Below are 25,426 nucleotides of genomic sequence, written 5' to 3'. Positions count from 1 at the left end.
TGCTCTGCTATTGCCATCTTCAATTCTTAATAATTTTTCAACAAGGGGTCCTACAATTTTTGCACTGAGTCTTACAAAGCATGGAGCCCATTCTGATGACTTGTCACCCTATATTCTGGCCCTGACAACTGTTTTCCTCTGTAAGTTGGCTTTCTGTCTCCTGCCAGGTGGAGCTCACTGTCTAGAGGGACCCTTACAGTCTGGTTCCATCTTCCCTGTGTCATCCTCTTTCCCACCACAGCCACCTGAGACCGTCTAGTCTTCTGGCCTCTGGTCTCTGGGTTTTTACCAGCCTCACGTTTTTCTTTCTTTATGTTTAAAAATTTTTTTTATTTAAAATCTTAACAGATTTTAAAATGCACAATGTAATACTGTCATCTATTGGTGCAATGTTGTACAGCAGATCTCTTGAACTTCATCTTGCATGCTGAAAATGTATACCCATTGATTAGCAACTCCTCATTGTTCTCCAGCCCCTGGCAGCCACCATTATATTCTTTGCTTCAATGAGTTTGGTTATCTTATTTTTTTATTTTTTGAGACGAAGTTTCACTCTGTCGCCCAGGCTGGAGTGCAGTGGCACCAACTCGGCTCACTGCAACCTCTACCTCTTGGGTTCAAGCGATTCTTCTGTCTCAGCCTTCCGAGTAGCTGGGATTGTAAGCATACACCACCATGCCTGGCTAGTTTTTGTATATTTTGTAGAGACTGGGTTTTGCCATGTTGTCCAGGCTGGTCTTGAGCTCCTGGGCTCAAGTGATCCACCTGCCTTGGCCTCCCAAAGTGTTGGGATTACAGGCATGAACCACTGCACCCGGCCAGTTTGCCTATTTTAGATAACTCTTATAAGTGAAACCATGCCATATTTACCCTTCTGTGACTGGCTTATTTCACTTAGAATAATGTCCTCCAGGTTCATCCATGTTGTCACAAATGAAAGAATATCTTTCTTCTTTTTCTTCTCCTCCTCCTTCTTTTTTTTTTTTTTTTTTTTTTTTTTTTTTTTGAGACAAAGTCTTGTTCTGTCATGCAGGTTGGAGTGCAGCAGTGCAAACACGGCTCCCTGAAGCCTCAACCTCCTGGGCTCAAGCGACCCTCCCACCTCAGTCTCCTGAGTAGCTGGGACTGTGGGCCCATGCCACTCTGCCTGTCTAATTTATTTTTATTTTTTTTGTAGAGATGGGGTCTTCCTATGTTGTCCAGGCTGATGTCTTTCTTTTTTAACGCTGAATAGTATCCTACTGTGTGTATATACCACATTAAAAAAATCCCTCATTTCCTGGTAGAGAGGGGAGAAAAAATCCCTCATCTGTTGATAGTCATTTAGGTTGTTTTCACATCCTGGCTATTGTGAATAGTGCTGCAATGAACATGGGCATGTTCATATCTCTTTGAGATCATAATCCCAATTCCTTTGGATAAATAACCAGAAGGAAGATTGTTAAATCATATGGTAGTTCTATTTCTAATTTTTTGAGGAACTTACATACTGTTTTCCCTAAGGGCTGCACCATTTTGCATTCTCACCAACAGTGTGCAAAGGTTCCGATTTTTCCATGTATTTACTAACACTTGTCTTTTGTTTTTTTGACAATAGTGAGGCTAGCAGGTGTGCAAGTGATATTTCACTGTGGCTTTGATTTGCATTTCCCTGATGATTAGTGATGTTGAGCATCTTTTCACGTATCTATTGGGCATTTTTGTGTCTGAAGAAAATGTGTCTTCAAGCCCTTAAGCCTATTTTTAAATTAAGTTATTAAGGCCAAGCGCGGTGGCTTATGCCTGTAATCCCAGCACTTTGGGAAGCCGAGGCGGGCGGATCACCTGAGGTCAGGAGTTTGAGACCAGCCTGGCCAACATGGTGAAACCTCATCTCCACTAAAAATACAAAAATTAGCTGGGCTGTGGTGGCCTGTAATCCCAGCTACTCGGAAGGCTGAGGCAGCAGAATCACTTGAACCCGGGAGGCGGAGGTTGCAGTGAGCCGAGATTGTGCCACTGCACTGCAGCCTGGGAGACAGAGGGAGATCGTGTCTCAAAAAAAAAGTTATTAGATATTTTGCTATTGAGTTGTATGAGTTCACTATGTATTTTGGAGATTAACCCCTTATCAGATACATAGTTTGCAAATACTCTCTCCCATTCTGTAGGTTATATTTTACCTTGCTTATTGTTGCCTTTGCTCTGTAGAAGTCTCACTTGGTTTGATGCCGTCAGATTTGGTTATTTTTGTTGCCTGTACTTTTGGTATCATAGCCAGAAACTCATTGCTCAAACCACCATCTTTACAGCTTCTCCTCTGAGTTTTATTCTAGATGTTTTACATTTTCATTGAAGTCTTTAATTCATTTTTAATTGATTTTTGTGTATGATATAAGAGGCAAGTTGCATTATCTTGCATTCGTATATCCAGTTTCCCAGTACCATTTGTCTAAGAGAGTATCTTTTACCCATTGTATATTCTTGGTATTATTTTGGAGAATCAGTTGGACCCATATGGATGGGTTTATTTCTGGGCTCTCTATTCTGTTCCATTGGTCTATATGTCTATCTTTATGCTAGTACCATACTATTTTAAGTATTATAACTTTGTCATTTATATATACAGAATCCTGCATTTTTTTAGAGTCAAATAACATTACATGAAAGACACTTACATTCGTTTTAGAAAATCCATTGATGTTGCCCAATTTGGCACATACTCGTAAAAGCAAGTTTTATTAACTCATATATTTGGAACTGAAAAGTATTTGAAGTTGATCACAGCATAATGAATCCTCAATTTCCAGAGTACTAGAGATGATTATATACAAAAATCCAGTAAAACTTATTTTACTAATTTACCAGTTCTATATCACTCCTAAATATCCCTAAAAATATGGTTTTATAAAAAGTAGTGTTCTATAATTCACAATTTTGAAGAGCTTTATTATAATCCGAGTATGAACTGTGTATCACCCATATCATGGCTTCAGAAAACTATTGCTTTTCTTGCTAACTTATTTAAGGTTTCAGTACATGAGTCAGTATGCAGAACTCACTATGTTGTGACTGTGATCTGTAATGATAAAAATAGACAACCTCTTTGACTTGAATCTAAAAAAGTCACCTTATCATAAAACAGTGTTAACATAATCAAGAATTAACCCTGACAAATAAACAAACCACTTCTTATGGCTTTTAAAAATAGCTCATGCTCATGGTTCTTTCAAAACGATGTTAGCTACTGTCTTTTCTAACAAAGGAATATTTTCATCATAGCAACTATTTCTGAGCCAAAAATAAACCACACTAAAAACAGAAGAAAATTCTCAGTGTAGAAAGGAAAATGTTCATCTGTTGTGCAATAGCAGGCATTGGGCTCTGTGAGCACTTTTCAGCCATCCTCAATCAACCCAACTAGAGGCACTATTGAGTTTATCCAGTAAGTGCACCATGCAATCTAGTGCTGTGAGGGCATTACTTAATTAGCCAAAGGAAGAACAGTCTTTTCTTTTCTTTTCTTTCTTTTCTCCTTTCCTTTCTTCTTTTCTTTCTTTCTTAAAGGAAGAACAATCTTTTATTTCTCTCTTTCTGTCTCTTTCTTAAGGAAGAACAATCTTTTCTTTCTTTTTCTCTTTCTCTCTCTTTCTTAAGGAAGAACAATCCTCTCTTTCTTTCTTTCTTTCTTTCTTTCTTTCTTTCTTTCTTTCTTTCTTTCTTTCTTTCTTTCTTTCTTTCTTTCTTTCTTTCTTTCTCTCTCTCTCTCTCTCTGTGTCTCTCTCTCTTTCTCTCTGTCTCTGTTGCTTTCTTTTTATTTTTTTGAGACAGGGTCTCCCTCTGTTGCCCAGGCTGGAGTGCAGTGACGAGATCACAGCTCACTGCAGCCTTGACACCCGGGCTCAAGCAATTCTCCCTTCTCAGCCACCCAAGTAGTTGAGAATATAGGTGTGCACCCCACGCTTGGCTAATTTTTCAATTTTTTGTAGAGATGAAGTCTCACTATGTTGGCCAGCCTGGTCTTCTGGTCTTAAGCCATCCTCCTGCCTCGGCCTCTCAGAGTGTTAGGATTATAGATGTGAGCCACTGCGCCCAGCCAGAGCAATCTTCAAGTTATATACCAGTAATTTATATAGCTTTTCTAAAATTTAAGCAAGTACTGAATGGACTATAGTTATTATCTAAAATTTAAGCAAGTACTGAGTGAACTATAGTTATTATATGATTTAAAAAAAATCAGTAGCTTTTTGGAGTACAGGTGTTTTTTGGTTACATGGATGAATTCTATAGTGGTGAATTCTGAGATTTTAGTGCACCTGCCATCAAAGCAGTGTACACTGTACCAAATATATAGTCTTTTGTCTCTTACCTCCTTCCAGACTCCCCTTCTCCAAGTCCTCAAAGTCCGTTGTATCACTCTTGTCTTTGTATCCTTATAGCTTAGCTCCCATTTTTAAATGAAAACATATATTTAGTTTTCCATTCCTGAGTTACTTCAATAATGGCCTCCAGTTCCATCCAAGTTGCTGCAAAATACATTATTTCATTCCTTTTTATGGCTGAGTAGTACTCCATGGTGTGTGTGTGTGTGTGTGTGTGTGTGTGTATATGTGTGTGTGTATATATATACAAAATGTTTTCTTTATCCACTCATTGGTCGATGGGTACCACAGGTTGGTTGGTTCCATATCTTTGCAGTTGTGAATTGTGCTGCTATAAACATGCATGTTCATGTATCTTTTTCATATAATGACTTCTTTTCCTTTGGGTAGATACCCAGTAGTGGGATTACTGAATCAAATGGTAGATCTACTATTAATTCTTTAAGGAATCTCCTTACTGTTTTCCATAGAGGTTGTGCTAATTTACATTCCCACTGGCAGTATAAAAGTGTCCCCTTTTCACCACATCCATGCCAGATCTATTGTTTTTTGACTTTTTAGTTGTGGCCATTCTTGCAGGAGTAAGGTGGTATTTCATTGTAGTTTTAATTTGCATTTCCCTGATGATTAGTGATGTTGAGCATTGTTTTCATATGTTTGTTGGCCATTTGTATATCTTCTTTTGAGAATTGTCTATTCATATCCTTTGCCCACTTTTTGATGGGATTATTTGTTTTTCCTTGCTGATTTGTTTGAGCTTCTTATAGATTCTGGATAGTAGTCCTTTATCAGATGCGTAGTTGGCAAATATTTTCTTGCATTCTGTGAGTTGTCTGTTTACTCTGATGATTATTTCTTTGCTGTGCAGAAGCTTTTTAGTTTAATTAGGTCCCATTTATTTATTTTTGGTTTTGTTGCATTTGCTTTTGGGGTCTTAGTCATGAATTATTTGCCTAGACCAATGTTCAGAAGAGTTTTTCCAATGTTATCTTCTAGAATTGTTATGATTTCAAGTCTTAGATTTCAGTCTTTGATCCATCTTGAGTTGATTTTTGTATAAGTTGAGAGAAGGGGATCCAGTTTCATTCTTCTACATGTGATTTGCCTGTTTTCCCAGCAACATTTACTGAATAGGGTGTCCTTTTCCCAATTTGTTTTTGTATGCTTTGTAAAAGATCAGTTGGCTGAAAGTATTTGGCTTTATTTCTGGGTTCTTTATTTTGTTCCATGGGTCTAAGTGCCTAGTTTTATACCAGTACTATGCTGTTTTGGTAACTATAACCTTGTAGTATAATTTGAAGTCTGGTACTGTGATGCCTCCAGATTTGTTCTTTTTGCTTCGTATTGCTTTAGCTATTTGGGTTCTTTTTTTGTTCCATATGAGTTTTAGGATTGTTTTATTCTAGTTATGTGAAAAATGATGTTGGTATTTTGATGGGAATTGCATTGAATCTGTAGATTGGGCAGTATGGTCATTTTCACAATATTGATTCTTCCTATCCATGAGCATGTGTCCATTTGTTTGTGTCATCTATAATTTATTTCAGCTGTGTTTTGTAGTTTTCCTTGTATGGAGCTTCATCTTCTTGGTTAACTATATTCCTAGGTATTTTATTTTATTTTTGTAGCTGTTACAAAAGAGATTGAGTTCTTGATTTGATTCTCAGCTTTGTTGTTGTTGGTGTACAACAGTGCTACTGATTTGCATACATTGATTTTGTAACCTGAGACTACTGAAATTGTTTATCAGATCTAGGAATCTTTTGGATGAGCCTTTAGGATTTTCTAGGTAAATGATCATATAATTGACAAACAGCTCTAGTTTGACTTCCTCTTTTCCAGTTTGGAACCCTTTGTTTCTTTCTCTTGCCTGATTGGTTTGGCTGGGACTTTCAGTACTGTGTCGAATAGAAGTGCTGAAAGTGGGCATCCTTGTCTTGTTCCAGTTCTTAGGGGGAATGCTTTCAACTTTTCCCCCTTCAATCTGAAATTGGCTGTGGGTTTGTCAGATATGGCTTTTATTATTTTGGGATAAGTCCCCTCTATGTCTAATTTACTGAAAGCTTTATTTTTATCATAAAGGGATTTTATCAAATGCTTGTTCTGCATTTATTGAGATGATCACATAGTTTTTGTCTTTAATTCTGTTTATGTGATATGTCACATTTATTGACTTGCATATGTTAAACCATTCCTGCATCCTTGGGATGAAAACGACTTGATCGTGATGTATTATCTTTTTGGTGTACTGTTGGATTTGGTTAGCTAGTATTTTGTTGAGGATTTTTGCTTCTATGTTCATCAGGGATATTGTTCTGTAGTTTTCTTTTTTTTGTTATGTCCTTTTCTGTTTTTGGTATTAGTGTGACACCGGCTTTATATAATGATTTAGGGAAGATTCCCTCTTTCTCCGTCTTTTGGAATAGCATCAATAGCATTGGTACCAATTCTTTGAATGTCTGTTAAAATGCAGCTGTGAAACCTTCTGGTCCTGGGCTCTTTCTGATTCAATCTCTCTGCTTGTTATTGGTCTGTTCATGGTATCTATTTCTTGCTATAGCTATTATATGACTAATCCAAGGTACCAAAAAGCATTTTTGCATGATTTAGCAGGCCATCCTTTTTCCTTGTGTCCTAATGAGGAAGTTTTTTGACCCTTCATAATTCCCTTAACTAACAAGGATTTTTAGCTCCTCCTCCGTCATTTTGTAAAATAATGATGATAATTTAAAACTTCCATCAACATATTAAATTTTCAAAATGAACCAACTAAAAACTACAAAAATCTCAAAGTTTGAGTTTTAAACTGAATATTTGAAGCTAATGTAGAAATTTTTGATAAGAATATCAGTGCGGACATATGAAACTCAAACCTTCACAGCTAATAGTGATGTCTATTAGCATTTTTAAGAGTGCTAATGCAAGGTAAGCGCTCTTTTTTCTTTTTTTTTGAGATGGAGAATTTTGCCCTGTTGCTCACACTGGAGTACAGTGGCATGGTATTGGCTTACTGCAACCTCTGCCTCCTGGGCAAGAGATTCTTTTGCCTCAGCCCCCTGAGTAGCTGGGATTACAGGCATGTGCCACCATGCCCAGCTAATTTTTGTATTTTTGGTGCAGATGGGGTTTCACCATATTGGCCAGTCTGGTCTTGAACTACTGACTTTGTGATCTGCGTGTCTCAGCATCCCCAAATGCTGGGATTACAGGTGTAAGCCACCATGCCTGGCTGCAAGGTACTCTTAATGGCTTTTAAATCATGTTTAACAGTGAGTTCACACAAGTGAGTCCAATGTAGTGTTAGTGTCCAATAATATATGAACATACTTCAAGACAATTGCTGCTACATTTTCAATATAATTATTAATTGTGGTCTGAAAAACACACATAAATGCAAGTGAGACTAAGAGTTGTGTCACAAAAAGAAAAAAAAAAAGAAAAGAAATTCAATGGATCAATTAATGCTGTCAACAGAACAGGCAAGAATGTAACATTACATGTAATTTTTGTTTTCAAAAAAGACACTAAAATGCCACTGGATTAAAATGTATTTATTATTATTATTTTTTTTGAGACAAGGTCTTGGTCTGTCACGCAGGCTGGAGTGAAGTGGTGCAATCATGGCTCACTGCAGCCTTGACCTCCCAGGCTCGTGTGATCCTCCTGCCTCAGCCTCCTGACTGTGACTACAGGTGTATGCTGCCATGCTTGGCTAATTTTTAAATTTCTTTTGCAGTGACAGGGTCTCTCTATGTTTCCCAGGCTGGTCTCCAATTCCTGGGCTCAAGTGATCTTCCCACCTTGGCCTCCCAAAGTGCTGGGATTCCAGGTGTGAGCCACTGCACTCCGCTGGACTATAATTTATTCAGAACATCTTTAGTGTTCATTTGCAGAGATCTTGATCTGCTCAGTAATGCCTTCACAAGATCGATTATAGCCATCTTTTGCAGTGAATGGGTAGGCTGGTCTTCCTGTGGTAGTAGGGGGCAGTCTTTTTTTTTTTTTTTTTTTTAAATCTTCATGTTTTACTTATTTATTATTTGTTTTTAAAATTATACATTGGACCAGGCACAGTGGCTCATGCCTGTAATCCCAGCACTTTGGGAGGCCTAGGCAGTCGGATCACGAGGTCAAGAGTTCAAGACCAGCCTGGCCAACATGGTGAAACCCCATCTCTACTAAAAATACAAAAATTAGCTGGGCTTGGTGGCACGTGCCTGTAATACCAGCTACTTGGGAGGCTGAGGCAGGGGAATTGCTTGAACCAGGAGGCGGAGGTTGCCATGAGCCAAGACTGTGCCACTGCACTCCAGCCTGGCAACAGAGCAAGACTCTGTCTCAAAAAAAAAAAAAAAATTAAATTATACGTTAAGCTCTGTGATACATGTGCAGAACGTGCAGGTTTGTTACCTACGTATACAAGTGCCATGGTGGTTTGCTGCACCCATCAACACGTCATCTAGGTTTTAAGCCTCACGTGCATTAGGTATTTGTCCTAATGCTCTCCCTCCCCCTTGATCCCCACTCCACAACAGGGTCCAGTGATGTTCCCCTCCCTGTGTCCATGTGTTCTCATTGTTCAGCTCCCACTTATGAGTGAAAGCATGTGGTGTTTGGTTTTCTGTTCCTGTGTTAGTTTGCTGAGAATGATGGTTTCCAATTTCATCTATGTCCCTGCAAAGGATATGAACTCATTCTCTTTTATGACTGCATAGCATTCCATGGTGTATATGTGCCACATTTTCTTTATACAGTCTATCATTGATGGGCATTTGGGTTGGTTCCAAGTCTTTGCTATTGTAAATAGTGCTTCAATAAACATATGTGTGCATGTGTCTTTATAGCAGAATTATTTATAATCCTTTGGGTATATATTCAGTAATGGGATTGATGGGTCAAATGGTATTTCTGGTTCTAGATCCTTGAGGAATCATCACACTGTCTTCCATTATGGTTGAACTGATTTACACTTTCACTGACAGTGTAAAAGCGTTCCTATTTCTCCACATCCTCTCCAGCATTTGTTGTTTTCTGACTTTTTAATGATCACCATTCTAACTGGCATGAGATGGTATCTCATTGTGGTTTTGATTTGCATTTCTCTAATGGCCAGTGATGATGAGCTTTTTTTTTTTTTTTTTTTTTTTTTTTTTTTTTTTTTTTATGTTTGTTGGCTGCATAAATGTCTTCTTTTGAGAAGTGTCTGTTCATAACCTTGGTCCACTTTTTGATGGGGTTGCTTGTTTTTTTCTTGTAAATTTAAGTTCCTTGTAGATTCTGGATATTAGACCTTTGTCAGATGGATAGGTTGCAAAAATTTTCTCTCATTCTGTAGGTTGCCTGTTCACTCTGATGATAGTTTCTTTTGCTGTGCAGAAGCTCTTTAGTTTAATTAGATCCCATTTATCAATTTTGGCTTTTGCTGCCATTGCTTTTGGTGTTTTAGATATGAAGTCCTTGCCCATGTCTATGCCCTGAATGGTATTGCCTAGGTTTTCTTCTAGGGTTTTTATGGTTTTAAGTTTTACATTTAAGTCTTTAATCCATCTTGAGTAAATTTTTGTATAAGGTGTAAGGAAGGGACCCAGTTTCAGCTTTCTGCATATGGCTAGCTAGTTTTCTCAGCACCATTTATAAAATAGGGAATCCTTTCCCCATTGCTTGTTTTTGTCAGGTTTGTTGAAGATCAGATGGTTGTAGATGTGTGGTGTTATTTCTGAGGCCTCTGTTCTGTTCCATTGGTCTATATATCTGTTTTGGTATCAGCACCATGCTGTTTTGGTTACTGTAGCCTTGTAGTATAGTTTGAAGTCAGATAGTGTGATGCCTTCAGCTTTGTTCTTTTGCTTAGGATTGTCTTGGCTATATGGGCTCTTTTTTGGTTGCATATGAAATTTATAGTAGTTTTCACAAGATCAATTACAGCCAACTTTTGCAGCAAATGGTTAGGCTGGTCCTCCTGTGGTAGTACGGGGCAGTTTTTTTTCTTTTATTTTGAGACAGTCTCACTCTGTCACCCAGGCTGGAGTCCAGTGGCGTGAACTCGGCTCACTGCAACCTCTGCCTCCGGGTTCAGGTGATTCTCCTGCCTCAGCCTCCTGAGTAGCCAGGATTATAGGTGCCCACCACCACACCCAGCTAATTTTTGTATTTTAGTAGCAATGGCATTTCACGATGTTGGCCAGGCTGGTCTCAAACTCCTGACCTCAAGTGATTCACCTGCTTCAGCCTCCCAAAGTCCTGGGATTAGAGGCGTGAGTCACCCAACCCGACCCTCTTTGCCCATTTTTAAATTGGGTTACTTATTATCTTGCTATTGAGTTGTTTATATGTTATGGATATTAACCATTTATCAGTTATATGGTTTGCAAATATTTTCTTCCAGTCTGTAGGTTGTCTCTTCACTCTGCTAATTATTCCTTTATTGTGCAGAAGCTTTTTAGTTTGATGCAATTCCACTTGTCTGTTTTTGTTTTTGTTGCTTGTGCTTTCAGGATCATATAAAAAAATAATTGCCCAGACCAATATCACAAAGCTTTCCCTCTATGTTTCCTTCTAATAGTTTATAGTGTTGGATCTTACATTTAAGCCTTTAACTCACTTTTTAATTTTTTTTAATTTTTAAATTTTATTATATTTTAGACAGAGTCTAGCTCTGTTGCCCAGGCTGGAGTGCAATGGTGCAATTTTGGCTTACTGCAACCTCTGCCTCCCGGGTTCAAGAGATTCTCCTGCCTCAGCTTCCCAAGTAGCTGGAATTACAGGCATCTGCCACCACGTCCAGCTAATTTTTTGTATTTTTAATAGAGACAGGGTTTCACCATGATGGTCAGGCTGGTCTCGAACTCCTGATCTAAGGTAATCCACCCGCCTCAGTCTCCCAAAGTGCTGGGATTACAGGCATGAGCCACTGCTCCCAGCCCAACGCTTTTGATTTTTGTATTTGGTTTGAGATAAAGGCTCAGTTTTATTCTTCTGCCTGTGGATATCCAGTGTTCTTAACACCATTTGTTAAAAAGACTGTCCTTTTCCCATTGTATGCTCTTGGCACCTTTGTTGAAAATTCGTTGATTGTAAATGCATGGGGTCATTTCTGAGCTCTCTATACTGTTCCATTGGTCAATGTCTCAGTTTTTATGCCAGTGTCATGCTGTTTTGCTGACTATACCTTTGTAGCGTATTTTGATGTCAGGTAGTGTGATACCTCTACCTTTATTGTATATGCTCAAGATTGTCTTGGCTATTTGAGGTCTTTCGTGACTTCATAATTTTAGTATTGTTTTTCCTATTTCTGTAAGAAATGCCATTGGGATTTTGGTAGGAATTACATTGACTCTATAGATCACTTTGAGTAGTATGGACCTTTAAAAAATATTCTTTCAATCCATAATATGAGATATCTTTCCCTTGATTTTTATCTTCATTTTCTTTCATCAATGTTTTATAGTTTTAGTGTGCATATTTTTCACCTTCTTGGTTATATTAACTTGTAAGTATTTTATTTTTTGATGCCATTGTAAATGGGATTAATTTCTTTTTCAGATAGTTCGTCATTAGTGTATAGAAATACAACTAATTTTTATATGTTCATTTTGTATTCCATAACTTTACTAAATTTGTTTATTAAATTTGATAACTTTTTTGTAGAGTGTTTGTAACAAGTTTCTTATGTATAAGATCATGTCAATTGCAAACAGGGACAATTTTTTCTTTATTTCTAACTTGGATGCGTTTCTTATCTTTTTCTTGCTCAATTGCTCTGACTTGGACTTTCAGTACTGTGTTGAATAGAAGTGGTGAGTGTGGGCATCCTTGCCTTGTTCCTAATTTTAGTGGTAAAATCAATTTTTCACCACTGGGTATGATGTTAACCAGACACTTTTTATTTATGTTCTTCATCATGTTGATGTAATTTCCCTGTATTTCTAGTTTGTTGAGGGTTTTTAATCATGAGTGGCTATTCCTGTGGCCTGAATGTTTGTGTCTTGCTATTCATATGTTGAAGCCATAAGTTGAATTCCTATGTTGAAGCCTAATTCCTTGTGTGATGGTATTTGTAGATGGGACCTTTGGAAGGTGTTTAGGTCATAAGAGTGTGGCCCTCATGAATAGGATTAGTGCACTTAGACAAAGCAAAATGATGGTTGCCTATGAACCAGAAAATAGGCTTTCACCAGATACTGAATCTGCTTGCCCCTTGATTTTGGATGTCACAAGTCTTCAGAACCCTGAGAAATAAATATCTATTGCTTGTAACCCATCCAGTCTATGTTATTTGTTATACCAAATAAGCTAAGGCAGATGTTTAATTTTATTAAATGCTTTCTTTTTTTTTATTGATATGATCATGTTATTTTTATTCCTTATTCTGTTAATGTGGTACATCACATTTATTGATTTGCATATGTTGAGCCATCCTTGTGTGCCAGGAATAAAGCCCACATGGTCATGGTGTATGATCCTTTTGTGCTATTGAATTCAGTTTGCTAGTATTTTATTTAGGATTTTGGATCTATGTTCAATAGGGAAATTGGCATGTAGTGATCTTTTCTCATGGTGTATTTGTTGGGATTTAGTGTCAGGATAGTGCTTGCCTCATACAATAAGTTTGGAAGTATTCCCTTCTCTTCAATTTTTTGGATGAGTTTGAGAAGAATTGATATTAATTCTTCTTTAAATGTTTGGTAGAATTTGCCTGAGAAGCCATCAGGTCCTGGGCTTTTCTTTGTTAGGAGGACTTTGATTACTGATTCAATCTCCTTACTCATTATAGATCTGTTTAAACTTTCTATTGCCTTATGATTCAGGCTTGGTAGGTTGTATATTTCTAGGAATTTATCCATTCCTTCAAGGTTATCGAGTTTGTGAACATATAATTGTTCACAGTAGTCTCTTATGATCCTTTTTATTGTATGGCATCAGTTGTATATTCTTTCATTTATAATTTTACTTATCTTTTGTTTCTGTTGTTTCTCCCTTTTTCCTTGGTCTACCTAAAAGCTTGTCAATTCTTTTTCTCTTTTCTGAGACGGAGTCTTGCTCTGTTGCCCAGACTGGAGTGCAGTGGCATGATCACAGCTCATTTCATTCTCCACCTCGCAAATTCAAGTGATTCTCCCGCCTCAGGCTCCCGAGTAGCTGGCATTACAGGCATGTGCCACCACACCTGACTGATTTTCATATTTTTAGTAGAGACAGGGTTTCACCATGTTGGTCAGGCTCGTTTTGAACTCCTCACCTCAGGTGAACCACCTGCCTCGACATCCCAAAGTGCTGGGATTGCAGGCATGAGCCACCGTGCCTGGCCAAAGCTTGTCAATTCTATCTTGTTGAAAAATCAACTTAATTTCATTGATTTTTTTCCTATTCTCTATTTGATTTATTTTTCTGTGATCTTTATTATTTTCTTCCTTCTACTAACTTTAGGTTTAGTTTTTTCTTTTATTTCTCATTCCTCAAGGTGTAAAGTTAGGTTTTGTAATTGAAATCTTTCTTTTTATTTTAAAGTTAGGTGTTTATCACTCTGAAATTCCCTTTAGTACTGCTTTTGCTGCCTCCCAGTAAGTTTGGTATATTACGTTTTTGTTTTCATTTATCTCAATGGATAAAAAAATTATTTTCTAATTTCTTTTTTTATCCATTGGTTGTTCAAGGGTGTGTTGCTTAATTTTTACATATGTATGTTTTTTCCAGTTTTTCTTCTGGTATTGAATTTTAGTTTCGTTCCATTGTGGTTGGAAAAGATTCTTGATATAATTTCAATCATTTTAAATTTGTTAAGACTTGTTTTGTGACCTAACATGTGGTCTGTCCTGGGGAATGGTCCATGTGTGCTTGAGAAGCATGTATATTCTGCAGTAGTTAGCTTGTGTATTTTGTATATGTCTGTTAAGGCCATTTGGTCCATAGTGTAATTCAAATGTACTATTTCTCTCTCTCTCTTTTTTTTTTGCCTAGTTGTTCTACTTGCTATTGAAGGTAGGATTTTGAAGTTTCTTACTATTGAATTGCTGTTTATTTCTCCCTTCAGTTCTGTCATTATTTGCTTTATATATTTAGATGTCTGATGGGTGTGTATATAATTAATTGTTACAACTCCTGGTGAAATGGCCATTTCATCATTATATAATATCATAATTTGTTTCTTGACTTAAAGTCATTTTGTCTGTATTAGCATGTCATTCTGCTCTCTTTTGGTTGCCATTTTCATGGAATAGCATTTTCTGCTCCTTTACTTTTAGCCTAAGTGTCAGTAAATACAAAGTGGGTATCTTGTAGACAGCATATAATTGGATTTTGTATTTTTATTAATTCTGCTACTCTGTTTTGAGAGTTTACTTCTGTTTACATTTAAAGTAATTATTGTTAGAGAAGGATTTACTACTGCAATTTTATTAATTGTTTTCTGTTTGTCATGCGGGTCTTTTGTCCCTCTTTTCTTCCTTGCTGTCTTCCTTTGTGTTTTATTGTTGTTAATTTTTGTATTAATATGCTTTCATTCTGTTTTCTTTTTGTGTATATAACTTCTAAAGGTATTTTCTTTGTGTTTTCCACAAAACATCTTATAATTATCATGGTCTATTTTAAGCTGATAACAACTGAACTTAAATCACATACACCCTATACTTTTATTCCCCACTACATGTTTTATGTTATTGATTCACAATTTACAGTTATTTATATTGTGTATCCAGTAACATAATTTTAGCTATAGTTATTTTTAATATCTTTGTCTTATAACTTTTATACCATAATTAAAAGTGTCCAATTCACTGGCATTAAGGACATGACAAAATCACTTTTAAAATTTCTTTAAAATTTATTATTTGGCTGTCAGTTTTTCAATATTACTCTTGCACATACTTTAAAGAGTCAAAATAGTTCCAAAAAGCTCACTGTTAAAAAAACAACAATTTCCACATACACTATGGTTTTGGCTTCATTTCCCCTGCTCTTGACAGAACCACTTTCAGCTCTTTCAATTCTCTATCTGTTCAAATTACATAATAATAATTTTGCTACTTTTTGATTTTTGTTTTAGCACTGACTTCCCACCATGGAAAGTGGAGATTGATCTCTTTTTCAGTTTTCCTTTTGCCACATAGTAGCACTCTTTTACCCCCATTCACTCCTCATGTTTATGTGATCATTTTGGTTAGATCAACATTCAGTATTTGCATTATTCTGACTACATAAATGAAATTCAGCTGAGCTGAATAATATACTTTTACTTTTCCCTGTACCCAGGGAAATGCAGGTAATTAATAGAAACTTGGGGTTGGGTGTGGTGGCTCACACCTGTAATCCTAGCACTTGAGAGGCTGATAGGGCAGAATTGCTTGAGCCCAGGAGTTCAAGACCGGCCTGGGCCACAAAGTGAGACCCCCGTTTTTATTTTTAAAGTTTTTTTAAAAAAGAAATTATGGGTATCCTCTTGAGGTTGTGGTCTAAAGGTGAATAATTCCTTGATAAGGTCTAAGCTGCCCTAGTTCCTTGGTTAGTTGCAAGAGATGAGACTTGAGTAGAGCTTAGAGAACCTCTGTCTGGGTCATGCTGGATGACTGAGTTATAGATCTCCTGTCTTTCCTACCCCCTCTCTCTCCACCTCTTTTTTACCCTCAGCGGATAGCTGGCTCCAAGCTCCCTTCCAGACTCCAGTATTTTGGTCAGTCACTGAGTGGGGGGCAGGACCTCACAATGGATGGACTGGTGGACCTGACTGTAGGAGCCCAGGGGCATGTGCTGTTGGTCAGGTGAGAATGCCTTTTGGAGTCAACCAGACATTCTCCCTTGAAGGAATGTTTCTTGTTTGAAGGTCCCTGATGGTTTTCTGGTGTCCCTGCAGGTCCCAGCCAGTACTGAGAGTCGAGGCAACTATGGAGTTCAATCCCAGGGAAGTGGCAAGGAATGTATTTGAGTGTAATGATCAGATGGTGAAAGGCAAGGAAGCTGGGGAGGTCAGAGTCTGCCTCCGTGTCCAGAAGAGCACACGGGATCGGCTAAGAGAAGGTGAGTCTCAAGAGGTTAAATGACCGAGGACATGAATGGGTGCTGCAACCCACTCTGCCCAGCCTTCTGGCTGTCCTGAACTGAGTTCTCACAGGCTCTGACAACCTTCTCCAAGACTTACCTGAGTGAGCAGGCTATTGCCCTGCTGGGTGGGGAAGTCCAGTGGACCTCCCTAAAGAGGTGGGCATGTGGCACTTCCTTACTCCCTCAGTTCTCCGGAGGACTGAGGTCCCCATGCCTGTGAACAAACCATGTTTTTTTTTTTTTTTTTTTTTTTGAGACGGAGTCTCACGCTGTTGCCCAGGCTGGAGTGCAGTGGCGCGATCTCGGCTCACTGCAAGCTCCGCCTCCCGGGTTCCCGCCATTCTCCTGCCTCAGCCTCCTGAGTAGCTGGGACTACAGGCGCCCGCCACCGCGCCTGGCTAATTTTTTGTATTTTTTGTAGAGACGGGGTTTCACTGTGGTCTCCATCTCCTGACCTTGTGATCCGCCTGCCTCGGCCTCCCAAAGTGCTGGGATTACAGGCTTGAGCCACCGCGCCCAGCCTATTCCCTGCTGGGACCGTTGTATGGGGCAGCCCCTGGCCCCCAGCCACCCGCGAGGGGACCGGGTCACCCCAGCATGAGGGTGTGGACTCCCGGGCAAAAGGAACCCCAGGGCCTGGGACCCCGCCAGCCGGGTGATGGGGTTTAAGCACTGCAGGTCCACTCGGCATTAATAAATGGAGAGAAAACCTATTTGGGGAGATTGAATTGATGAAGCTAAACAGAAATTTACAAAGCACTCACATACACATTTTATCACTGGTGACTTCTTCCCTTGTTCCTGTTCTCAAAGAGTAGAATTGTGTTTGGGGTGGGAGAATAGTAATGACAGTACTAAGAATAACTGTCTTTAGTAGTGACAGTAGTAGGAATAACTGTCTCTAGTAATGACAGTACTAGAAAGAATTGTATCCTCTTTAAAGGTAAAATTATTAGCTGGGCATGATGGCAATTTCTTGTAGTCTCAGCTACTTGAGAGGCTGAGGTGGGAGGATCATTTGAGCCCAGGAGGTTGAGGCCAGCCTGGGCAACATAGCAAGACCCATCCCTAAAAAATGATTACCTTTCTAGGAGCAGTTTTCCTAGGCTGAGGAGATAGCATTCCAGATATGAGGGCAGCCAGCATGGCTAGAAATTAAGAGCAAAATGTTAGAGAGTAGGGAATTGAAGAAGAGTTACTCCCAAACCTACATAGAAATCCCCCTCTACTCTTTGGCTGACTCCTAAGACATGAATGCCCAGGTCAGTACTCCAAGAAACCCAGTAGAAAACAGCAACTGAAAAGCCAAAGAGCTGATCAGAGAATTCAGCAGCTCCCCACTACTGGGGAGACAGAGATTTGAGAGGCCTTGGTAAATGCCTTGGTCTTTCCATTGAGACAACTGACTAGCAACCAAGAGAAACAATATACAATAGAAACAGACCCACAGGTGATTCAGAAATTAGAATGATTGGATAGGAATTTTAAAAAGGTAACTATAATTAATATCTTCAAGAAAAAAGAGAAAGGATGAGAACTTCATCAAAAACCTGGAATTCATAAAATAGAGTCAAATGGAAACTCTAGAACCAAAAAATGCAATGACTGAAATGAAGAATTCAGTAAATAGATTTATAGCAGATTAGAAGCAGAACAGAGAATTAGTGAACTAGAAGACAAGTCATTTGAAAGTATCTGGATAAATATGCAGGTAAAAAGAATGAAAAATACAGAAAAACATCATAAGAGATGTGTGGGATATGGTGAAAGATCTAACAAACATGTAATTGGAATTACAGAAAGTGGTGGTGGGGGAGGAGAGAGAGAGAGACAGAGAGAGAGAGTGAGAGAAAGAAAATAGGAAAGATGGAATAGGAAAGACAGAATAGGAAAGATGGAATAGGATGGAATAGGAAAGATGTTAAAGAATTTCCGACTTCACTTGGGAGCCGCCCCAGGCCAGGGGGCGACACAGCGTCCCCTCCCTTAGCCTAGCTTTAGGGCCTAAGGGCAAATCAAGCGCTCGGTCCTCCCGGCGCCGTGTGCGCAGCCCGCTCAGGCCCTTGGCCACCGTCGCCGCGGGGACAGGCCGCGAGCCACAGAGGCCTAGTGCGCGCCCCGCCCCTGAGCCCGCAGTAGGAGCGGCCTCAGCCCGTGAGCCGGGAGTTGTCCCCTTAGTCATCCCTCGCACTTGGAGGGCCGCTGGGGCGGGGCAGGCTTTCGGGCCTGACGGCACCCGGGCGGTCGAATCCCTCAACTCCCGCGGGTGGCCCGGCGAGGGAAGGAGCCGAGTTCGGTTTCCTCAAAATTATAAAAGCAGGAAAACTCAAGACAAAGAAATCCAACAAGGCTAGTGATTTCAGCGATATGGAGAATTGGCCAACGCCAAGTGAATCAGCGAACACTGGATTTCAGAGTGTCCTCAGCCAAGGAAATAAAAAGCCACAAAATAGAAAAGAAAAAGAAGAGAAGGTTGAAAAGAGAAGTAACAATGAGAGCAAAGAAAATCGGAAAACAAAGTTAAATGGTCCGGGTGAAAATGTCAGTGAGGATGAGGCTCAGTCAAGTAATCAACGAAAGAGAGCTAATAAGCGCAAGTGGGTACCACTCCACTTAGATGATGTAAGATCAGAGAGTCAAGAAAGACCTGGATCCCGGAACACCTGAAGATGTCAACCTGAAGCAAAGAAACCAACACATAACAATAGGAGAAATGATACACGAAATTGGAGGCGAGACAGAGAAAAAAAGAGATTATCAAGATGAAGTTTCCAGTGTGAGAAGTGAGGGTGGTAATATCCGAGGTTCCTTTAGAGGTCGAGGAAGAGGCGGAGGATGGGGAAGAGGACGAGGCAGAGGAAATCCTCGACTGAACTTTGACTATTCATATGGTTATCAAGAACATGGTGAAAGGACTGATTGACCATTTCAAACAGGACTTAATACCAGCATGATGTATTACTATGATGATGGTACAGGTGTACAGGTGTATCCTGTGGAAGAAGCATTGCTTAAAGAGTATATTAAGCATCAAATTGAATATTACTTCAGTGTAGAAAATTGGGAACGAGACTTCTTTCTTCGGGGAAAGATGGATGAACAAGGTTTCTTGCCTATTTCCCCGATTGCTGGTTTTCAGCGTGTTCAGGCTCTCACTACAAACTTTAATCTCATCTTAGAAGCACTGAAGGATAGCACAGAAGTAGAAATTGTGGATGAGAAAATGAGAAAAAAGATAGAACCAGAAAAGTGGCCAGTTCCAGGCCCTCTTCCACGTGATGTGCCACCAACAGACTTCTCTCAACTGATTGATTGTCCAGAGTTTGTACCAGGCCAAGCCTTTTGCTCATATCCAGTCAGGGTGATGATCTTCTTAAGCTCTTGGATGTCGTTTGATCAGAATATGCAGTGGAATAGGTGACTCATTGAAATGCCATTATAAATACTGGAACAAATCCTGCTGTAAAAATGAAAGCGATCAGACTGTCTTCTGTTCAAGAATGTCTATTCCCACCTCCTGGTGGAGGAAGTTGGGCCAACACTGCAGTGGAGATAACCACCTTTGCGATAATGAGAGACAGACCAGAGGACTGCTACTCTTTTTATAGGAGCTGCCTATTTCTGTGTAATTGGCCTGGGCTGCATGGGCTGCTTTTATTCATGGTGGAAAAGTTAATTGTTACTATTCTGGAAATACCACAAGAGCCTGTTTTCTGTTTCCAGGGTTATGTACTTGTGTCCAGATGAATAAAGCAGAAAAAGGGGATTGAGTAGCATTTCCCAGATTCTTAAGTACTTTGCTATTTGATTTGCCTTTCAGTGTAGTGTACATTGCAAAACTCAGATATTGTCATGATGTTTCACTTGGACATAAGACTTATTAATGTGGACACTTAAGGGGTAAGGAATTTAAGAACTGAATGAAGATATTTCTTCCTTTACTCTTCAAAATGTATTTTTGATACATCAGTATGAGAGAACGTCCCATCAACAAAGCATCGATGATGGACAGTCTCACAGTATTTTTATCTTATGCTTCTTTGTCAGGCTTCTGCTTCTAATCCCAGTAAGCAAGTTGGACAGGCATTTTAAAAGCTGAAGAAAAGTGACATTATTTTAGCTAATGGTTTTTAATTTATTTTTTGTTAAGATATAATGGGTGATTATATAAGTTAGATTTATCTATTGTATCAACTTGGGTCCAAGATGACAGTTTTAGCCAGCTTGTGAACAGGCACTGGGTAAGTTAGCTAAAATAACATATACTTTCTCTACAGGGTAGGTAAGATAGGTCAGTCAAGTTGGTAACCGTTTATGCATACTAATCTGTCCATTAACCATCCATTAACCGTTTATGCATACTAATAAAATTATAAGAATAATAATAAAAAAAGAATTTCCCCAAACTGGCCAGTCGCGCGGTGGCTCACACCTGTAATCCCAGCACTTTGGGAGGCCGAGGCACGTGGATCACCTGAGGACAGGAGTTTGAGACCAGCCTGGCCAACATGCTGAAATCCCATCTCTACAAAAAATACAAAATTAGCAGGTGTGGTGGCACGCATCTGTAATCCCAGCTACTCAGGAGGCTGAAGCAGAATCACTTGAAACTGGGAGGCTGAGGTTGCAGTGACCTGAGCTCCCCCCATTGCATTCCAGCCAGGGTGACAAGAGTGAAAGTCCATTAAAAAAAAAAAAATTCCCCAAACTGATGAAAGACATCAAGATTCTTTACAAAATCAAAGCAGGATAAATATAAAGGACATTATATCAATGCATGTTATAATCAAACTGCTGAAGACCAAAGACAAAGAGAAAAAAAATGTAAAGAAGCCAGAAAAATACAGTAAATTTTTTATTGAGTAACAGAATAGCTACCATTTATTGAGCACTTATTGTATAAAAGGCACTGTGCTAAATGCTTGATAAGCACTGTTTCACTTCCTTTTTACCATTGGGTGTTATTATTATCATTATTATCCTCACTTTAAAAATAAAGAATGGAGGCCAGGCGCAGTGGCTCACGCCTTTTATCCCAGTGCTTTGGGAGGCTGAGGCAGGTGGATTAGTTCGAGACCAGCCTGGCCAACATGGTGAAACCCTATCTGTATTAAAAACACAAACATTAGCAGGACGTGGTGGCATGTGCCTGTAATCCCAGCTACTCGGGAGGCTGAGGCAGGAGAATCGCTTGAACCTGGGAGGCAGAGGTTGCAGTGAGCTAAGATTGCACCCCTGCACTCCAGCCTGGGCAACAGAGCAAGATTCTGTCTCAAAAAAGAAAATGAAAACTAAAAAGAAAGGAAGGAAGGAAGAAGGGAAGGAAGGAAAGGAAGAAAAGGAAGGAAGGAAAGAAAGGAAAGAAGGAAAAAAGGAAGGAAGGAAGGAAAGGAAGGAAGGGAGGAAGGAAAAGAAAGAAAGAAAGAGAAAGAAAGAAAGAAGGAAAGAAAGAAAAGAAAAGAAAGAAAGGAAAAAGGAAGGAAGGAAGGAAGGAAGGAAAGAAGGAAGGAAGGAAGCAAGCAAGCAAGGGAGACTCAGAGAGTTCAGACAACATACCGCAAGTCGTACAGCTGAGAAGCAGAGGAGCTGGGCCTTGAGCTCCCATCTGCCGGGCTCCGAGGTGCAGGCCGCTCACCCGCTGTGCCACCCTGTCCCTTCAGGGCAGATCCAGAGTGTTGTGACTTACGACCTGGCTCTGGACTCCGGCCGCCCACATTCCCGCGCTGTCTTCGGTGAGACAAAGAACAGCACGCGCAGGCAGACGAAGACCTTGGGGCTGACCCAGACTTGTGAGACCCTGAAGCTACAGTTGCCGGTGAGCAGGAGAGTGGCCAGAACCCTGTGTTCTCCAAGCATGGGGTGGGCTTGGGGAGCTAAGGAGGGCAGATCCCCAAATCCCGGCTATCTCTTAGGATTGCATCGAGGACCCAGTGAGCCCCATTGTGCTGCGCCTGAACTTCTCTCTGGTGGGAACTCCCTTGTCTGCTTTCGGGAACCTCCGGCCGGTGCTGGCTGAGGATGCTCAGAGACTCTTCATAGCCTTAGTGAGTCCGGAGTTGGGATCCTGCAGGGGTGTGGAAGAGACCAGAGGCCAAGGTGGTTGAAACTCATTTTATTTGATTGCATCTAATTTTACTTCAACATTTTATTTTATTGTTTAATTTCACAACATTTGGTTATTTCCTTTCCTTTCATTTGATCATATTCATTTTTTTAAAAGTTTCCCTTTGAGAAGAATTGTGGCAATGACAACATTTGCCAGGATGACCTCAGCATCACCTTCAGTTTCATGAGGTGAGTTTCCTTTCTCCCACACCTCCTCCAGAGGAGGACCCGGACCATGACCCGCTGTGTTCTCCTCCTGGCCCCCAAGGGAGCCGGGTGTTCCTGGGCTCTGAGGTCCCGTGTGGCTGCCCCTGTACTGTTGTCTCTCATCCAGTGCCTGAGTCTCCGTTCCGCTGAAGCAGGCTTTGCCACAGGGAATCCCCCAGCGCCCCACCCCCGGCCTGTCTTCTTCCCACAGCCTGGACTGCCTCGTGGTGGGTGGGCCCCGGGAGTTCAACGTGACAGTGACTGTGAGAAATGACGGCGAGGACTCCTACAGGACACAGGTCACCTTCTTCTTCCCGCTTGGCCTGTCCTACCGGAAGGTGTCCAGGCTCCAGGTAACCACATCCTTCTCAGGCTCCATCTGACCTTTGCTTCACCGTCCTCATGGCTGGAGGTGGATATCACCACCTTTGCCTCCCTTGCCTTCCAGAACCAGCGCTCACAGCGATCCTGGCGCCTGGCCTGTGAGTCTGCCTCCTCCACCGAAGTGCCTGGGGCCTTGAAGAGCACCAGCTGCAGCATAAACCACCCCATCTTCCCAGAAAACTCAGAGGTCAGAACTCCTGGCTCCTCCCCTCCTTCTTTCTTTGATTTCTTTGGGGATTCTTTTCTGCTTCTTCTCTTCTTTAGTAGTGATTCTTTTTTGTACAAAACAGCTTTATTGAGATATAATTCACATACCATCCAATTCACCTATTTAAAGCATACATTTCAAACCCAGCACAGTGGCTCATGTTTGTAATCCTAGCACTTTAGGAGGTCGAGGCAGGAGGATTGCTTGAGTCCAAGAGTTTGAAACCAGCCTAGGTGACATGGCAAGACCCTGTCTCTACAAAAACTGTAAAAATTAGCTGGGGGTGGTGGTGCACACCTGTAGTCCCAGCTACTTGGGAGGCTGGGGTGGGAGGATCTTCTAAGCCTGGGAGGTTGAGGCTGCAGCGAGCTATGATAACACCACTGCACTCTAGCCTGGGCAACAGAGTGAGACCCTGTCTCAAAAATAAAATAAAATAAAATAAAATAAAATAAAGCATACAGTTCAGTGGCTTTGAGTGAATTCACAGGGTCTTGCATCCATCATCATGATCCATTTCAGAACATCTTCATTACCTCACAAAAAGCCTCTGTTCCTGTTGGCCCTCAACCCCAACCCTCCCATCTCCCCCAGCTCTAGGCAACCACTAATCTACTTTGTGTCTATAGATTTGCCTGTTCTGGACATTTCATATAAATGAAATAATACCGTATGTGATCCTTTTGCTAGCATAATATTAAGCAAGGACTTAGCAAGGATCATTCACATCGTTGTATGTGTCAGTACTTCATTGCTTTACATTTAAAAAAATTTTTTAGTATATTTTTTGAGATGGAGTCTCACTTTGTCACCCAGGCTGGAGTGCAGTGATGCAATCTTGGCTCACTGCAACCTCTGCCTCCCAGGTTTAAGCGATTCTTGTGCCTCACCCTCCCAAGTAGCTGGGGTTACATGCGCCTGCCACCACGCCCAGTTAATTTTTGTATTTTTAGTAGATACAGGGTTTCGCCATGTTGGCCAGGCTGGTCTCGAACTCCCAACCTCAGGTGATCCACCTGCCTCAGCCTCCCAAAGTGCTAGGATTACAGGTGTGAGCCACCGCGCCCGGCCTTCATTGCTTTTTATTTGGTGAACAATATCCTGTTGTATGGATGGGCCATATTTCATGTCTCCATTAATCAGATGACAGGCATTTGGGTTATTTCTTCTCTCCTATTTCTATCATTGCTTCTCCTTTCTCCCATTCCAGGTCACCTTTAATATCACATTTGATGTGGACTCTAAGGCTTCCCTTGGAAACAAACTGCTCCTCAAGGCCAATGTGACCAGGTGCTCTCTGCCAGGCTTCTGCATGCAGTTGCCCTTCTGAGGCCCCAGCCCCTGGCCCAGGGTGGGCCTTTGCCCTTTGCCCACTGGTTCTCCCTTCAATGCATTTGTTCACTTAGCAAACACTCACTGAGCACCCACCATGTGCTGGGTCTTGTGCTGAGTGCTGGTGGGACGGTGGTGGATCACACGATGGTGGTTCCTGCCCTCTCAGAGATGATAATTGAGTGGCAAAGACAGGCAAGAAAACTAGCCATTAATCTGGCATCTCAAATCCAGTATGAGATGCAAGATTAGATGGCGGATGGCCAGTGTTCTTGAGAGTCTGGTGTTCAGAGAAGATTCCTAAAGAAAATATATTTAGGAGCTGGATGTGGTGGCTCAGCCCTGTAATCACAGCACTTTAGGAGACTGAGGCAAAACAATGGCTCAAACACAGGAGTTCAAAATCAGCCTGGACAACATATCAATACCCTGTTTCTACAAAAAATACAAAAATTAGCCAGGCATGGTGGTGCATGCCTGTAATCCCAGCTACTCAGGAGGCTGAGGCACAAGAATTGCTTGAGCCTGGAAGATGGAGGCTGCAGTGAGCTGAGATTGTGCCACTGCACCGCAGCCTGGGCAACAGAGTGAGACCCAGTCTCAAAAAAATAAAAAATAAATAAAATAAAAATAAAAAAAGAAAATGAAAGGGGGAAAAAAAGAAAATATATTTAGACAAAGCAAAAGCATGAACTGAGGGCGGGCATGAAGACAGAAGGCAGGAAGCAGGTATCAGGGATGGGAAGATCCGGGTGTGTTTAAGAGTGGCCTCAGCATGAAATGCAGGGTTGAAGGA

The 25,426-nt window shown here is 40.6% G+C and overlaps 2 protein-coding genes and 1 pseudogene across 4 annotated transcripts in view; 2 read left to right on the top strand and 1 right to left on the bottom strand.

Moving 5' to 3' along the window:
* Positions 1-25,426, bottom strand: part of VKORC1 (vitamin K epoxide reductase complex subunit 1) — a 502,856-nt gene that overhangs the window by 244,654 nt on the left and 232,776 nt on the right. The window lies entirely within an intron of this gene.
* Positions 1-25,426, top strand: part of LOC126944175 (integrin alpha-M) — an 80,827-nt gene that overhangs the window by 50,302 nt on the left and 5,099 nt on the right. For both annotated transcript variants that reach the window (XM_050773444.1, XM_050773445.1), the window contains exons 15-22: positions 15,984-16,114; positions 16,207-16,370; positions 22,055-22,209; positions 22,307-22,438; positions 22,615-22,688; positions 22,918-23,059; positions 23,155-23,277; positions 24,509-24,588. In XM_050773444.1, coding sequence (XP_050629401.1) covers positions 15,984-16,114; positions 16,207-16,370; positions 22,055-22,209; positions 22,307-22,438; positions 22,615-22,688; positions 22,918-23,059; positions 23,155-23,277; positions 24,509-24,588 — 1,001 coding nt within the window. The remainder of the gene's footprint in view (positions 1-15,983; positions 16,115-16,206; positions 16,371-22,054; positions 22,210-22,306; positions 22,439-22,614; positions 22,689-22,917; positions 23,060-23,154; positions 23,278-24,508; positions 24,589-25,426) is intronic.
* Positions 18,629-22,047, top strand: LOC126944225 (la-related protein 1B-like; annotated as a pseudogene). The gene has a single exon (XR_007721982.1). The product of XR_007721982.1 is annotated as a la-related protein 1B-like (transcript).

Source organism: Macaca thibetana, chromosome 20 (genome assembly GCF_024542745.1).
Source record: "Macaca thibetana thibetana isolate TM-01 chromosome 20, ASM2454274v1, whole genome shotgun sequence".
Classification (NCBI taxonomy): Eukaryota; Metazoa; Chordata; class Mammalia; order Primates; family Cercopithecidae; genus Macaca; species Macaca thibetana.
This window is presented reverse-complemented; position numbering and strand designations above follow the sequence as displayed.